General features: G+C 32.7%; 2 protein-coding genes across 3 annotated transcripts; both read right to left on the bottom strand.

Moving 5' to 3' along the window:
* Nucleotides 1-1,016: 1,016 nt before the first annotated feature.
* On the bottom strand, nucleotides 1,017-4,528 carry LOC107922763 (poly(A)-specific ribonuclease PARN-like). 2 transcript variants are annotated; one of them, XM_016852920.2, is made up of 8 exons: nucleotides 4,045-4,528; nucleotides 3,620-3,750; nucleotides 3,226-3,420; nucleotides 3,027-3,139; nucleotides 2,768-2,884; nucleotides 2,571-2,685; nucleotides 2,259-2,474; nucleotides 1,017-1,999 (listed from the first exon to the last, which is right to left on the bottom strand). In XM_016852920.2, exons 1-8 carry the CDS (start codon nucleotides 4,371-4,373, stop codon nucleotides 1,995-1,997), a joined length of 1,221 nt encoding a protein of 406 aa, XP_016708409.1. In that variant the 5' UTR covers nucleotides 4,374-4,528; the 3' UTR covers nucleotides 1,017-1,994. The 2 variants fall into 2 exon arrangements, with proteins under 2 accessions (XP_016708409.1, XP_016708408.1); XM_016852919.2 differs by having other exon boundaries at nucleotides 1,017-2,103; nucleotides 4,045-4,526.
* Nucleotides 4,529-5,472: 944 nt separating this feature from the next.
* LOC107924821 (serine carboxypeptidase-like 20) lies at nucleotides 5,473-9,857 on the bottom strand. The gene is made up of 14 exons (XM_016855425.2): nucleotides 9,380-9,857; nucleotides 9,118-9,263; nucleotides 8,765-8,841; nucleotides 8,529-8,651; nucleotides 8,341-8,443; nucleotides 8,209-8,246; nucleotides 8,019-8,120; nucleotides 7,395-7,475; nucleotides 7,048-7,290; nucleotides 6,711-6,776; nucleotides 6,519-6,640; nucleotides 6,058-6,171; nucleotides 5,826-5,871; nucleotides 5,473-5,734 (listed from the first exon to the last, which is right to left on the bottom strand). Exons 1-14 carry the CDS (start codon nucleotides 9,508-9,510, stop codon nucleotides 5,651-5,653), a joined length of 1,476 nt encoding a protein of 491 aa, XP_016710914.1. The 5' UTR covers nucleotides 9,511-9,857; the 3' UTR covers nucleotides 5,473-5,650.
* Between the last annotated feature and the right edge of the window lie 6,621 nt (nucleotides 9,858-16,478).

Below are 16,478 nucleotides of genomic sequence, written 5' to 3'. Positions count from 1 at the left end.
CAAAAAAGAACACAAGAGTTTTAACGAGGTTCGGTAAATTATACCTACGTCCTCGGGCACTAACACCAGATGATAACTTTACTATCTTCAAAGTATTACAAACAAATAGAATTCCTTAAGAATTCTCAAATGGGAGAAGAGAGAAAACTAAAAGAGAAAGATTGGTTGGGATGGTTGAAATGAGAAATGGTTAGGCCTATTTATAGTTGAAGTTCAGGGACTAACTTGCAAATGGCCTAAAAAATTAGGGACCAAAATTGCAATTATCCCTTTCAACTTTAAACAACTTGCCAACTATTTTTTTTCTTTCGGTGCCAATTGCACCTCCCACCATTTTTGACTTTTCAACATTACCAGCACCAGTGGTGCCGGAGCAAGGTACGGCCTTATCGACGACCGCAACGGATAGATCCGATCGGGTTAGAAATTGTCGGGCGATTGTCAACCTGATGACTCCTGCGCCCACAATCACGACGTCGAAAGAACGGGAAGAGGCCTTCACCGATTCTAAACCCGAATAACTGATGCGTTCGGGTCGGGTTGGTCTGGTTCCGTTGACCGAGAGTGAGAGCTTTTTCGTTGGGATTTTGGATCCGAACAAGCCTGATTCGAATGAGAAGGAACATAATCGATTTACATTGACTGAAGTGACGCCATCTTTGATAAAATGGTTTGAGGAGCTTGGGGAGTTAACTGCAATTGAAGCTGAAGACATTGTTTTTGCTGGTTCTGCTTTGATGTTTAAACTCCTTTTCACTCACTATTTTTCAATTACAATTAGGAAAAAGGAGAGTACAAATTGGGCTGGTTTTGGTTGAAGCCCATTCAATTTTCCTTTTCAGTCAGGTTTTTTTCTATTTTTTTTTTAATTTCAATCTAATATCTTCGACGGTATTACATTACATGTGAACTTTGTTAATTACTTTTGTAAAATTTTGGATAATTAAACAAAAATAATCACGTTAAAATCCAAACGAAATTATTTAAAAGTTAAATGCGAAGTAGAGCCAAATATATATATTTGAAACTATTATCCCACTAATTATTGATGAATGATATATATAGTCACTTTCCTCCCAACATGGAACTTGGGAACTTCTGTCGAGAAGTTTTTCCGACCTCTCTTACATATATCCTTCTTATAAAAGCCTTCCAAAATCTTACAAGTTTTCAACACATGACAAATGATGATTACTCAAATCAAATGTGCATAAGGTTAGCACAGTATTAGCAGAGGTACAAGGAAAACAATACTAAATGAAACCAAATATTGGTCAATCCGACTTGATATATGCTGCTGCAATCCAGGTGATTGGTCTATAAGAAGATTTTCCGAGCAATGAATGATCACAGCTTAAAGATTGGTATCAGACTAGTACCAACACTAATACCAACTCTAAGCCTACTGCTCAGCTGTTGCAAATACAGATAATATCCCTGAGAAAAGAAAATGTCAGTACCTTACAAGTCGTCCAAGTTAATAATTAAGTCATTGCACCAGTAAATCTCGGCTGGCTTTGTTTCCGGATCTCTTTGAGATAAGTGATCAGGAGTTGCAGAGGCTTTGTCTAAGGAACTTGCTAAATCTGTCTCCCATAAACCCAAACTACAGGCCCTCTTGTATGTGTCATAATCTGCTGCCCTTAAGCCTTCTGAGACCAATTCCTTTAATGATCCACTGATTTCTTCACTATTCATTACATCCAGGAAAGCTTGAGATAAATTAGGATGAAAGAAAACCACAATGGCACAGCTCTTATCAACTAAACAGACATCAAATTCTTCAGAGAAAACATCAATGGACCCTTGAAGCAGGCTCTTAAGCATTCCAGCAGACGGCCTGTTCCTGAATCCCCACCAAGAAAACTAAATCCTTGCAATCTACTTTTCTTGGGCTATTTGTCCAAATTCTGATACCCCCGTCAAGTGATTCTACAGAATTTCCAGAACATGATCTGAAGGCATTTGCATACCCATCAAGGACTTTTCCATCACTAGACTGGATAGAACCAGGGGTGATCTTCAGTACAGAGCACAATTTTGCAAATAAATAACATATTCTTACAACAGTTTGCCCATGAATCTTGCTTTCATCTAACAAAGCTGGAAAACACAACATGATGTACGAAGGACATAAATGTGAAGAATGAGCAATAACCTAGTGATTGGTAGTTCTGGTACATTACCAAGTTAGCCAAGAATGAAAGTAGAAATTTATGAAAACCAGCTGCATAGCATAACTAGAGAGTCCTACTAACCTCCATGGGAAAGTTCCATTTCAATGGGCGCAAAGAAACGATTCTTGAGGTGAGATACAGCTGCAGGTATGCTGGTCACATTTTCTAGAGGACCAATTCCCTTCATCATATGGTTAACATCAAATATAAGGGGAAAATTGGATTGTAAAGAGTTAAGGAACTCATTCACGTCGAGAGGAAGTGGAGCTATGAATTTTGAATGAATAACAGAGAAATCTGCAGGAACAAGTTATTGTTTAGGTCACCATTAATAAAAAACATAAACATAATATATAGACTAAAAGTACTGGAACTTTTGCCATAAAGATACACCATTAAGGGTATTGTGGGAGACAACAGGTTTCTGTGAAGCAGATACCAATTCGATCACCTCTCGAAAGCCCCTCATTTTCTTGTTTTGTTCCTCTTCAGCATTCTGAAGCTCCCTCTGTTAATCAAGATTCCCATTTACAAAGTTTAAAAAGAACCAAACCACTCATTCTGATCAAGGATCGAGATTTATTTGCTACCTCAAGAAGACTCTTGTCTTCTTTTGAACTTGTTAAAACAACACGAACTGCCTGGGTTCCTCCACCCTTTGTTGGGATTTTTAAAGCAACAAGATCATCAAAGAACTCTCTCAACATCTATATCAAATAAACAAATTTCATGACAATATTCACAAAAGAAAAGCCCAAAAATTCCCACTTTCCATAACATCATTACATGAGATTTAATTTTGCATCACTCCCTTAATTACAGATTGAAACTAGTATCAGGTGAGTCTACCTCTGATACAAGTTGAACTTGACGTTCACTGCATACGGCTATTGTCATGCATGGTCTAGACCCATACTGTTCACCCCCTAAGACAAGTTTTTGCAGTGATTTTACAAGAGCATCTGCCAACAAAAAAGTTAACACACTGAACAACAGGAAGCAACGAAAAGATAATAAATAACCAAACATCTAATGCAAAATCTTTCACCATCTATCTTTTTGCTTGTGGAGTCGATACAGGACTTTTTCCAATGCTTAATACGAGATTTAACCCTTTCTACAAATACTGTATCAGCAACAGTCGGAGGGGAAGAAGAAGCTTCCACAACATAATTTAAATTAATTGGATTGGCCATTCGAACTATTGCTGCCAACTCTTGTGCTCTCGATAAGTACGATATACCTATAAAAAGAACAAAGTAACTCTTTCAGCTTAGCTCAAAAGTCCACAGAATTTATATCCTGATTCTAATTCGCTTGAATTATGCAGTAATGCACAAAAGGCACAAGCTTTTCACTAAGTTTTGACACTTGTCATCATGTTTCACAAATATCATATCAGTAATGGAAGTGTTAAAAAAGTGAAGAGAATAGGATTTTACCATCATATATGCAAGCATTAAAATCGAAACCTTGTCGAGCCATAGCCGTCAAATAAGAAGTTTGGCATGAAAAACTGTAAGAAGGCATCCCAATGTTTAATTCATCCCTTGGGAACAAATGGAAATTATACCTGCAATGACAATTTAAAAAAAAAAAAAGAAAGCTGCAACTTAATTCTTACAAATAATGGGTAATTCTTTCAACCTAAAATTTCACCCCGTAATGTAATCCTGAAATTCCCCAGAACTAAAATTTTAAATTCTAATTTTCCAAATTACCTTTAACTTACAAATGATAATCCTGAAAAAAATTCAAATTAACCGAATGTTTTTCAAATTTTAAAAGAAATTTACATCCTAAAACTGAATATTTTTTTTTCAAAGATAAAATGAATCATTATATAAATAAAAGGTTGAGAACTGACGGGTGGGCAGTGACTTTGGAGCCAGATATCGTAAAGGGGCAGATGGCGAACTGGAGGAGCTGGAAGCGTTCGGCGGCGCGACGGACCTTGAGGTAAGCGGTTTCCGGCGAGTCGAAGGAGGAGACTCGGTTCCAAGGAGCGGAGAAAGAACCGGTGTTCTGGAGCGAAACCGCGACGAAGTCGGAAGCGGAGAGGTGGGACTTGAACTCCTGGAGTGAGTCACTGAAGTTGGATTTGGTAACCTGCTTTACGCTCCATTGGAGCTTATGCCGATGGCTGTTTAGGGATATTTTGGTGCCAAGAAAACGTCTCCTTATTAAAGCCACCATTCTCAGTCTTTTCCTTTGATCCGCTGGGGTTTTGAAGTGGTTTTAGCTTCGGTGTTGTCAAATAAATTTTCCGTTGGATCGGGTAACCGGCAACACAGCCCATATATCGGAACGGGTTAAAGCTTAGCTACTAGTGTCACGTGACACTAGTAGTGAGTGTTTCCATTGAACTCCTCTCCAACGCCTAAATCAGAATAAAAACGCATTTAAGCACGTGTTGTTTTAATTGTTACAATACAATGATGTGAATTAAATTTCAATCAACTAACTTAATTGAAATTTGAAAAAATATTTAATAATTTTTAAGCAATATTATTAAAAGGTTAATATAATTTTTAACCTATAAATTTAATATCTAGGTTTATTTTAATATTATACTTTTTTTATGGTCTACTTTGATAATTAAAAAAATATAATACATATTTTTTAGTACGTTAATACATGTATCGAAGTGAAACTACACGTCAAGATCATGGGCCAAATTTTACACATATGGGTTAGTATTTAGTATATCGATAGTATACTTTTTTTATTCAACAAGTAATTTTAGAAAATTGCTAGATGTCTTTTTTTTTAAATTATTTAATTATTTAATATTTTATTATACTCAACTCTATTTGTGAAATTTAAAAACTATAACTATGTATCAAATAATTTTTCTAAAAATATTAATATCTTTACTTTTTTTTTTTAATTTAACTTTTCAAAAGAAAATGAGCAAAAACGATATATCAATTTCGTCTTATTATTCCCTCAAATTATCAACATGGCTTGCTAGGGTAAAAATATTATAATAGACATTGTACATTTTAATTTTTTATTAAAAATAGATAAATTAATTCCTACGTATTAGAATAAAATAATTCATCTATTAAAATTATATTATTAAATACTTATTTTAATGTTTTATGTGTAAAGCATAATAATAAATTTAATCCCCGATAAAAAAAATATCAAAATACAATAAGAGATATAATATAAGGATTGTTTAGAACTTAAAAGAATTTTTTGTCTGCCCGTGGCAGGGAAGGATGCTTATACAGAAGCAGATGACGTTTTGACGGTGGCAAGAAAATATATTACGTAAAATAATATCATATGACCAAAGAAAATAACATTCAAATTATTTATTTATTTTAAATAAAAGTGAAATTAACATTAAAATCTTACTAACTCATTCATAGAGATACAAGCAATCCAGGAATTTGTTCTTCCCTTAAATTAATTCCTTGGATAAGCCATCATCAACATACTGTTAGGAGGAACTAAAACAAGTATCATATAGCTTTCCCTGCAAGGAATCTGCTATAAAAATCGAATGCCTCTTGAGGTTTGTATTCTGGAACAGTATGTCCTGCTCCCTGGATTTATACAAAAAAAAATGAATTATACAATTTAGACCATTTACAAACAGATTGTTCGATATCAGAAAGTCCGCAATGCGGTCAATACCTTTATGGTTAAAAAGGTCAGGTTGTTCGCATAACCTTGTAAATACCTGCAAATGCATTCCAAAATATATACAAAGTCAATTATGAAGTAAAGTAAAGCATTATGAGCATTAGTTCGGAAAAGAAAACAAGAAATCTAGGCAGTGACAGATTCAGCATGAGATTCGGTTCTGGTTATCGGTTTGTAAAATACTTTTTCCATACGTTAAGTGAAAGAAAGGACTGAAAATTACCCAGCAACTTGTCCATTGGACATCCATGGCCTCCATTCATCTACTATCTCGTATCCAATGGATCTCGTCCAGGCTTGGCTCCCAGTGAATGGAACACACATATCATGATCCCCACTGCCACAAAAGTTACATACATATACTTATCAGAAAACATTACCTGGTCGAGCACTCATTTTGACTTCAAACCCGGATTTAATTATTAAACATCATGAAATTCAATCGATCAGTGCAGCTTCAGATAAATAAATTTAACACTGGCTTAGCATATCCAGGACGATTAGCTCAAATCCATAACAAGTTACAAACTCGAGATACCAAGACCAATGAATCATTCTTTTAGGTAATCTTTTTTTCATTTAGGAAAAAGATTAAGTCCTTTCTTAAATTCTTTTCGGGTCCATGATGAGAAAAAAAATTCTGAAAGAAATTGTAATATTATACAACATTAAAAGGAGATTTACCTGTATATGAGTGCTCGATACCCACCAGAAGTAAGATTCTTGTGATACATGATCATGCTTCCAGCATCGTGATCATACAAGATCTTGTCCGTGCATAACTCCCATTTGCCGATTGCAGTCTCCTATGGTGCCAAAGGATCATAAAATTAATATTATTTTAAAAAATGGAGTAATGACTTCGAGAATGCTTACCTCTTCAGCATGAATTGCCTTCCTAACTGCTGGATTATTCAGCCATTGTGTTGCTACTGTATCATCCTACACAATTAATATAAAGTTTTGAGTAAGTAATTTTATCAATATAATTCCAACAAGATGGTTTGAGATGAATAATAAATAAGAACAAATCAGTTACATGAGTTGTATGCACGAAAGGAATAGCTGAGCTAAGAACTTGACAGAAAAAAGCAGATGAAAGTCGAAACTATAAACTGATGGTTATTGACCTCAGAAAAAGAGCAAAGCTACAAAATAGATGTGAAACAAGATACAAACAAGCAATCATCACATACAATAAGTTAGAACTTACGGTACATGGAACACTTTCGGCATCAAGAAGTTGTGGCCATGTTGGAACAATTCCATCTCTCACAGGAGCTCTAAGCGGCCAGGCACGACCGAACATCCTTGTCCTTACAGCAAGAGGCCTGTTGGTCTCACCGAGCTTCTGGAAGCTTGAAGGTAGTCTAATCTTAATATCTGTATTCTCAAGCGTTTCTGGTGCATGGTAACAAGGTTCCAGGATGTCGTATATGTTTAAATCCTTTATGTTCTGCAATTAGTCAAAAGTTTAGAAGCAAACCAAAGAGAATGCAAGTTCTGACTATCTGGACTTTCCCTTTAATCAATGTAAATAAGCAACTAAAGCGCAATTACCTTCTCAACCTTTTCCAGTTTGCTTTCACAAGTTTCACTGAGTGGAATGTAGAAATTACCCTTGCACTCACTGTTAACCTCCTGAAAATATGTAATAAGATTGAACTATCAGAACTATGTTTTTGGGGAAAAAGAACCATGGCCTTTTTTTCAACCTAGACTTATAACATGTTAGAATATATCAGCTTCCAATAACAAATCTGGAAACTTTAAAGAAAAAAATGAAAAACTTAGGTTCCTACAGTTGCTAAAAAATGAAAAACTTAGGTTCCTACAGTTGCTTAATCACATCATGCATTTGTAGCAAGCATTGGCTACTAGTACCAAACTTAAATCTACTAGTTTAAAGAGGTAAAAAGTATATAGCATATCGGGCCATGGACCGGAAAAAGGATAACATGCCAGAAACTAAGAAAAGCCACTATCTGGAAATGTAGATTCAGGTCAAAAGTAGAACAGGAAGTTCAAATACTTTCAGTTTAGCAAATTTTCAGACCAAGTAATTACACCTAGTACTGGCACCTTCAATGAGGGGTCATTGAAAGGAAAATATAATGTTATGAAGGAAAAAAAAAAACTGGAACTAGAATAAGATATATGGAAATCAGAGACTGCTCCACGCACCTCATATAGTTCATCTGAGATCAGGCCCATCCCATGGGCAAACGGAACAAGAGCGTTGCCATCAAATTCATCATCTGCAACTCCATTTCCCACCAAATATCCCTGTCCATGATGTATTCAAGTTACAGCTAGAAAGCATGTGCTTAAAAGCTTAAACTTCAATCAAAATAGTTTCCAGAAAAATTTGTACCTTGAAATTAGGAATAGGCTTTTTCTGAGCAACAATTCCTGTAAACGATTCATATCTGCACTTTAGATTTATCCTTTCAACTTATTAAAGTCTAAACTAAGAGGACGTATATAAATATATATATGTACGTACCTTTCACGACTTCAGAAGATAGAGTAGGCACATATACACCAGCATATGACTCTCCGGCAATAAAAAAGGGGTTTGGAAGGAACTCAGAGTATAGTTCAAACCACTGATACACAACAGATACTTAAAGCATAAGTATCTTAGTTAATAAAGAACTTGAGCAATAATAATGAATAAATTTGATGTATAACCTTGAGCAAAAATGCATGGGTGTCAATGGCAGTCTGTACATCACCAGTCTCATAATCACTTTTGTTCTTCGAATACGAAAACCCAACACCGACTGGAGAATCTAAATATATAATGTTAGAGACCTAAAAGAAAAAGAAAACTGTGAATATGATATCTTTACCACAATGGGGAAACGAACATAAACAAATCAAACATCTCCCTTTTGTCCTATAAAACAAAAGTGAAAAATTACAACCTTGGACCAACTATAGGGATTGAGATGTAGTTGGGGCAAACTCTCATTTGCCTTTGCTGCTTCAAAATTGAAAGGCCCTGTTAATTCAAAGCAATTATTATAAATTTGACAAAACAGGAACAACTGAGTTACTATAGGGGATCCCTAATACTCCAGTAAATAAATTGCAGAACTTTTACCTTTCCACCACTCATTGTTCAAGTAAATAATTTTAAAGTCTAGAAACCCAAATAAGCAGATTATTGTAAACCCTAAGGTAAATCTGAAATGTTGTAATATCTGATGAAACAGATGAAGTATTTGCATTGACTTATGGTCTACGCTCTACAGTATATTACTATATATCTATATACCGTGCTCGTAAACAAAGCCGTCAAAGCTGGAACATCCAGGTCCACCATTGAGCCAAAGAACCAGTGGATCCTCTGACGGATTCCTTTCAGATTCCACAAAATAGTAAAACATGTTCTTGCCATGATTTTGATCGACATTCACATACCTTCAAGAACAAAAAAAAAAAAAGAAGAGTTTGACCAATACTTTTATGGTGCCCAAATTATAGGAAACAAGAAAAAGATAGAAATTAATAACGAAAATGTTGAAATCAGTGAATACCCAGAGTAGTGATTTGAAGGAAAAGTGCCAGAAAAGCCAGGGAGTTGAGTGACCAGAGCCTCCTCAGGAGCTGAATGAGTTAATACAACTAAGCTACAGAAGAGGCAAAAATATAGGAAATTGTTAGCCATAGCTACAGTTTTTTGGAGTGGAAGTTTTTCACTTTGGATTGATAGATGCAATATTTGTGGAATTTAAAGAGACTGTTGTCCCTGAAATGTACCCAAGAAACTATGATTTTGGTTTAAGATAATGACACAAAATGATGGGAGGTTTTGTTCTTTTTGCAAGTTGGTTAAAAGTTTGATCTTTTTATGCTTTCAAGGCAAGAAAAACAGTCGAGAGGGCATGGAAAGACAAAATAAATGATCTGACGACTTAAGTAAGCCAAATGATTCAATGAAACAGAAACCACTTGCTAATCACACTCGAGTTCTGAGATAGAGGTTGCGGTAAGATTACCGAAGGTAAAAATCATAGGCCCCTTTGTAGATGGAGAAATAAGCAATATTATTAGTTTTTAACTCCATGTCATGTCATGTGATGTGATGTGATTATATTTATTAGTCAAATATATTAAATTATTTTATATTATGGTTAACTTTTTATTTCAAATATGGTAATTGTTATTTATAAAAATATGACTATCATTGTCAAATGCCTATATTTATAAAGGAGTCATCAAAAGTTTTCTTTCTTTTTTCTTTTTTAATTATTATTAACCCTAACCCACCAAAAAATATAAAAATCATTCCTTATCATTTTAATAAATAATTGTTTTATTAGTTATTTTAAATACAAATATTTTTTTTAATTTCACGTGTATAATGAGTGAGGGTAAATAGATATCTACATTTAAATTCAAAAATAATAATATAAAAAACTTAATATTTTATGTTCAAGTTAAGTTCATTCTAGACTCGCATTTTTAATAATTTTATAATTTTTATACTTTTTAAAAATAATAATATTAAATAAAACATGATAAACTTCAAGAATATAATTGATTTATTGTATCAACTGTGTTGCCCTTGACAATATCCTACCTTTATGTCTTAAATGAAATCAAGACTGTCTAAACAGGGACGGATCCAAAATTTTACTCCAAGAAGGGAAAAACTTTTAAATCCGAACGATATTTTTTTTAACATAAAAAAGTTTCAATTCTTCTTGTATAGCTTTTTTTATTTTTAAACAAATCAATTTAATATCTTTAAAAAATCACACTATATAAAATTAAATATTTTTTTCAAAATCCAAAAAAGAATAATTAATACTATACTTTAAACTTCATAAATATCATTATAATTCCAAAAATTAAATTAAAAAACTTGGCCTTAGTCCTATTTCTCAATACTAGGCATCTAAATTGCACATTTTTTTGTTTTTATAAGATCAAAATCATTGTTAGGATCGTCCCGAATAAGCAACGAACAAGTAAAAATAGTAGAAGAAATTGAGAAGATGAACACACAAATTTAACGTGGAAAACCCCTCAAAAGAGGATAAAAAACCACGGGCAAAGATAATTTTACTATAATGGCAAAAGAATGAAGAGTACAAAAGATGGAGATAAAAACTAAACCCCGAAAACCCGAAAAACAAAGAACCCTCAAACGTAAACACAAAATTCTCTGAATGTGTTATGAGTTCTAATCTAATGGGTGTCTCTTAATTCTAAGATTGTAAAGGAGCCTATTTATAGGCTAAATTAGTAAGTCAAATAAACTATACTAATAAATGCTAAATATATTATACTAATAAATACTAAATCTTCTAGAAAGAAAATATATTTTTGTTTAACTTGACTTGCAAGCAATCTCTTAGAATTTGGGTCACACAATTCTAACAATTTCCACCTTGACACAAATTCTTTCAATGCCATCTTTGCCAAAACCCGCCACGGGCCTATCTTGAACTATGCAGGGAATTAACTGAGTCGAATCTATGCTTAGAAGGTGGAAGACTTCTAGCCTTCGACTTGTGCACTGCCAAATCAAAACTAACCCGGGTCTGATTTTCACGAATACAGTGCCCTAACTTTTCAAAACCTGCATCCAAAAGAGAACCTCTCTTCAACGAAACGGTCATACCTTTTTCCCTCCTATGACCAAGTTGCCTCCGCTTCAAATGAGTTGACTTTGACTCCGTAACGGACGAGGGACGTCCGATTTCACCGGTCACTGTAGAACCTTCCAGAATATAAAGACTGCCGGTTCTTTTACCTTTTAACAAAACGAGAGCTCTACGAGATACTTTAATGTCGCTCGACTCGATGTTGATTCTGCATCCTTTCAAGTCTAAAATACTCAAGGAGATGAGATTCTTTCATAAATCAGGTACATACCTGACATCTGAGTGTGTTCTAATCGTCCCATCGTGTATCCTAATTTTAACAGTACCAATACCGATTATTTTACTAGATGAATCGTTTCCCATGTGCACAACTCCACCTTCAACTGAACTGTATGTGGAGAACCATTCTCTATTGGGACACATGTGGAAAGAACATCCTGAATCTAGGATCCACTCAGACGTAAGCTTGGAGTTATCGCTCGTTGACACTAACAAGAAATCATCACCGCCTTCATCGACCAAATTAGCACCAACTACATCTTTCTCGTTACTCTCAGCAGCTCTTTTATTTCGCAGTTTATAACAATCTGCTTTGACGTGACCTAACTTTTTGCAATAGCGACACCTTTTGTCTCGTTTCTTTGATGCTACCAAAACGGAAGCTTGTCTATCTGCTTTGCTATTCAAATCAAACTCATTGTCGAGTTTGTCTCTACTCAACAAATGACCCTTCACATCTTCGAACGAGAGTTTGTCTCTGCCATAAATCAGGGTCTCCTTGAAAGATTTGTATGAAGAGGGTAAAGAGCACAATAATAGCATAGCTTGATCTTCATCGTCAATATAAACCTCAACATTCTTTAAATCATTTAAAAGAGTAATGAATTGACTGATGTGATCTTTAAGAAGCTCACCTTCGTTCATGCGAAACGTAAATAGACGTTGTTTCAACACTAAACGGTTAGCCAGAGACTTAGTCGCATAAAGAGTTTCTAACCTTTTCCACAAGGCGAATGAGGTCTTCTCCATCAATACCTCCTGCAATACTGTATTCGCGAGGCACAACTGGATTGCAGACAAGGCCTTTTCATCAAGCTCTTCCCATTCTGTTTGATTTAGATTCTCAGGCTTTTTCCCCGTAACAACCTTTTTCAAGCCATTTTGAACTAGAATTGCCATCATCCGAACTTGCCACAGATTGAAATTTGTCTCACCATCGAACTTCTCAATTTCAAACCTTGTTGCTGTCATCTCTGACCGGGCTGATCTATGAAAGTTAAACTAGCTCTGATACCACTTGTTAGGATCGTCCCGAATAAGCAACGAACAAGTAAAAATAGTAGAAGAAATTGAGAAGATGAACACACAAATTTAACGTGGAAAAACCCCTCAAAAGAGGATAAAAAACCACGGGCAAAGATAATTTTACTATAATGGCAAAAGAATGAAGAGTACAAAAGATGGAGATAAAAACTAAACCCCGAAAACCCGAAAAACAAAGAACCCTCAAACGTAAACACAAAATTCTCTGAATGTGTTATGAGTTCTAATCTAATGGGTGTCTCTTAATTCTAAGATTGTAAAGGAGCCTATTTATAGGCTAAATTAGTAAGTCAAATAAACTATACTAATAAATGCTAAATATATTATACTAATAAATACTAAATCTTCTAGAAAGAAAATATATTTTTGTTTAACTTGACTTGCAAGCAATCTCTTAGAATTTGGGTCACACAATTCTAACAATCATCAATGATAGAGTATGTTGAAAATTCTCGAGCTATCTTTTTTTCAATGAATGCCACCAAGAAAGTTGAAAGAAAATCATCATTCGTTCTGTTGCGAAACCTTATCTTCACAATTTTCATGGCTAAAAATGATCATTTGGTTCTTGCAGTAGATGCGGAAAGAGTTAGCACAAGACAAATAATTCTATCAAGAAGATGATAAATACTTGGACTTATTTATCTTAGCTAGTACTTGGCACAACTCGACAACTAGAAAAGCTTTTTGTAACTCAATGCTTTGATGAGCATCAAGTTGAAAATATTCCAATTGAATCTTCATGTATAATTTTTCTTACTCTGTAAAATCGTTCGGATAAAAATCATTCATAAGCTTGCAGATATCTTCCACTCGAAAAGCTTTGTAATTATCGTATGGATCCAAAGCAGAGCTAAGAACAAGTAACTTAACTACCTCATCATTAAAGTGAGAGTTCATTTCTGTTAGCAATGAATCAATACCAACAAAGAATATACAAACCAATAGTGATGATCAATTGTGAGGTTATCTCTCTGGATGCGAGACCAACCTCGACCAGCTTTATACGGAGCACTTAAATTTGGGACTTCTATGTATAATTATGGGCCCAATCAATTAATTTTGAAATTCGGCTTTAAAGTCTATATTGGGCATTTAAGTTTAGTCTTTCAAGGCCCATCATGTATTAATATTTGATTATTATTATTTGGCCAAGGGGGACGAATGTTATAAAATTTGGAGACCAAATTTAAAATACATGATAATTTATATATAAAATTAAAAAATCTAAAAATTTTAAGGGAGGCAACCACCCCCCACGTCCCCTGAATCATCCCTGCGTCTAAAGATAATCAACAACGAGTGTAAAGAGAAAGCACGAGCTCATTCGTACAATGTAACATGACCAATTCTTATATTTTGAAATCTAATGATTCTTTTAAATTTTCAAAATTATTTTTTTATAATTTAAAAAATAATAATTTATTTATTTTAAGTTTTTTTTAATATTTTTATGATATTTTTAGATTTTATTTTTGATTTTTGTAAAATTATTATTAAGCAAATTTTTAAAAATATCAAAATAATATTTTAACTTTATATACGGTCACATTTTAACTTCATTTTCGACTCTATTTCTCATTTTAACTTTATTTATCTAATTTTGGATTTTTTTCTCACACACAAATTTTGTTAAAATTATTATTATTTTTTTACCGCTGAGGTTCATTTTTGTCAATCTCTACTATACTATTATATTATGGCCAACAATAATAACAAAATTCATGATTCTTAGAAAGTATATTTTGTTTCACTAAGTCCTCCTAATGATATTTAAAAGGGTAAATACATTTTTATTAATAAAAAAAGGGTAAATACATAATATCAATTCTTATCTTGATTTTCTTAAAATGAAAAAAAAACTCTTTGTAGATCTTGGATTAGTGATCTAATAATGTTGAACTTAATGATGTTTCTAGTGTTACTGAAATAAGATCGGATTAGACAAATCAAGAATTGATCAATATAACGGTCCAAACAAAAGAATTGAATTGATTAATTTAGAAATTGCTTGAAATTGATAAAAAAAAAAATCAGAACAAAAATAGTCAGTTGAACAAGTTGAATCAGTTTAATAAATTTTTTATTTTAATGAATTTTTAACTATTTATTTAATTATTGTTGGTATGACGGTTGAATCGATCGAACTAGTTGATCGGGAACTAGTGGTTTGACCTGTTCAACCACCAATCCGATTATTAAAACAATGAATATGACACTCCGAGATTGTATCACATCATCACCTAGAAATTTATATATATATTTTAATTTTCAAGTGATGATATGACATGATCTCAATGTGCCACATCATCAAAATTTTATATTTTTCAAGTTCAGGGACCAAAACGGACTTAGTTCTCAAGTTCAAGTGTTAAATTGAACAATATATATATATATTAGAACAAACCTAGTTGCCAAAATATATTATCCAATTAATACATGTAAGTTACAGTCACATTACAATTACAAAAAATATATTCAAATAAATGTAATCAAAATCAATCATTACAAAACACAATTAAATTGTTAATCAGAGACTAAAATAAATCTATACAATAACTAAATATGTAAGGGCTAGGAACTTAAAGTTTTTTAAAGTCTTAACCTTGCCATTAAGCGTAATCCTCGTTGATAATTATTAAAAAATAAAAAGCTGTTATCAATTATTATTTTTTTAAATGTTTTTGTCTTCTCTTTTACATGTTTGTTTACATTATAATTTAATTATATATTAACTTTGAAATGATTTTTTTTCTTTTTTCTTTTTAGTTTAATATTTTAATCAATTTTTTTTTCCATTAGAATATTCTAAATAATAATAAATAATTTAATGAGTATATTTCAAGATTAATATATAACTGAATTAAATATGAAATTAAAACAATTAATTTTAATTGAAGTTAAATATATTTTTTTTGTAAAAATAAAATATATTTATTTTACTACACTAAATAAATTTTTAGGGCTGAGTTAATTTTTTCATGATCAAAATAAAAAAAATTATTTGTTTAAAGTTGGGTTTGACTAGTCAAATTCAAAAGATTTTTCTATATAAAGTTTAAATATTATAAAATCGTCTTATATTAATAAGTTAAATTTAGATAATTTTTCAGTGATAAAAAATTTTAATCCATTCATTTAAATTGAAAATAATGTATCTAAAATTTCCTACCTTTAATTATTATTTTGAAAAGAAAATATTAATATAAAATGTGATGTTAGAGTTATTTATACAGGATGTCAAAAGCTGCCAGTGATGTAGTTTAAGAGTGTTGAGAGAGTTGCAGAGAGGTTTGGGAAAAGTATCAATAGTGGAGCAAGAGCTTTGAGTCTTTTTAATAATAGATGGATAGTGAGTTTGAATGGATAGTCTGTTTACTTATGATTAGTGTAAAAATAAATATGATGATAAGATTAAATATTGTAACAATACTGTAGCACGAGACAAAAAAATAAATTAAACTCGCCATATTTCACCGTCCATTCAAGCTCACTCAAAGTCTATCCATTGGACTTTGGTGTGATTTACTCCGTACAAGTGTCTTGTTGTATAAGGTTGATAGTACTTTCTTGATCCAAGTTGACATACCTAGACACTTGAGCAATGTAATTATATATATCAAAAAGTTAATTATATATTTTTATATCATAATGTTAATTTTAGTATTTTAACATTAATATTTATATTTTAAATTTTATC

This window comes from Gossypium hirsutum, chromosome A11, assembly GCF_007990345.1.
Source record: "Gossypium hirsutum isolate 1008001.06 chromosome A11, Gossypium_hirsutum_v2.1, whole genome shotgun sequence".
Lineage (NCBI taxonomy): Eukaryota > Viridiplantae > Streptophyta > Magnoliopsida > Malvales > Malvaceae > Gossypium > Gossypium hirsutum.
Note: the sequence above shows the minus strand (reverse complement) of the source record. Positions and strands in the feature narration are given on the sequence as shown.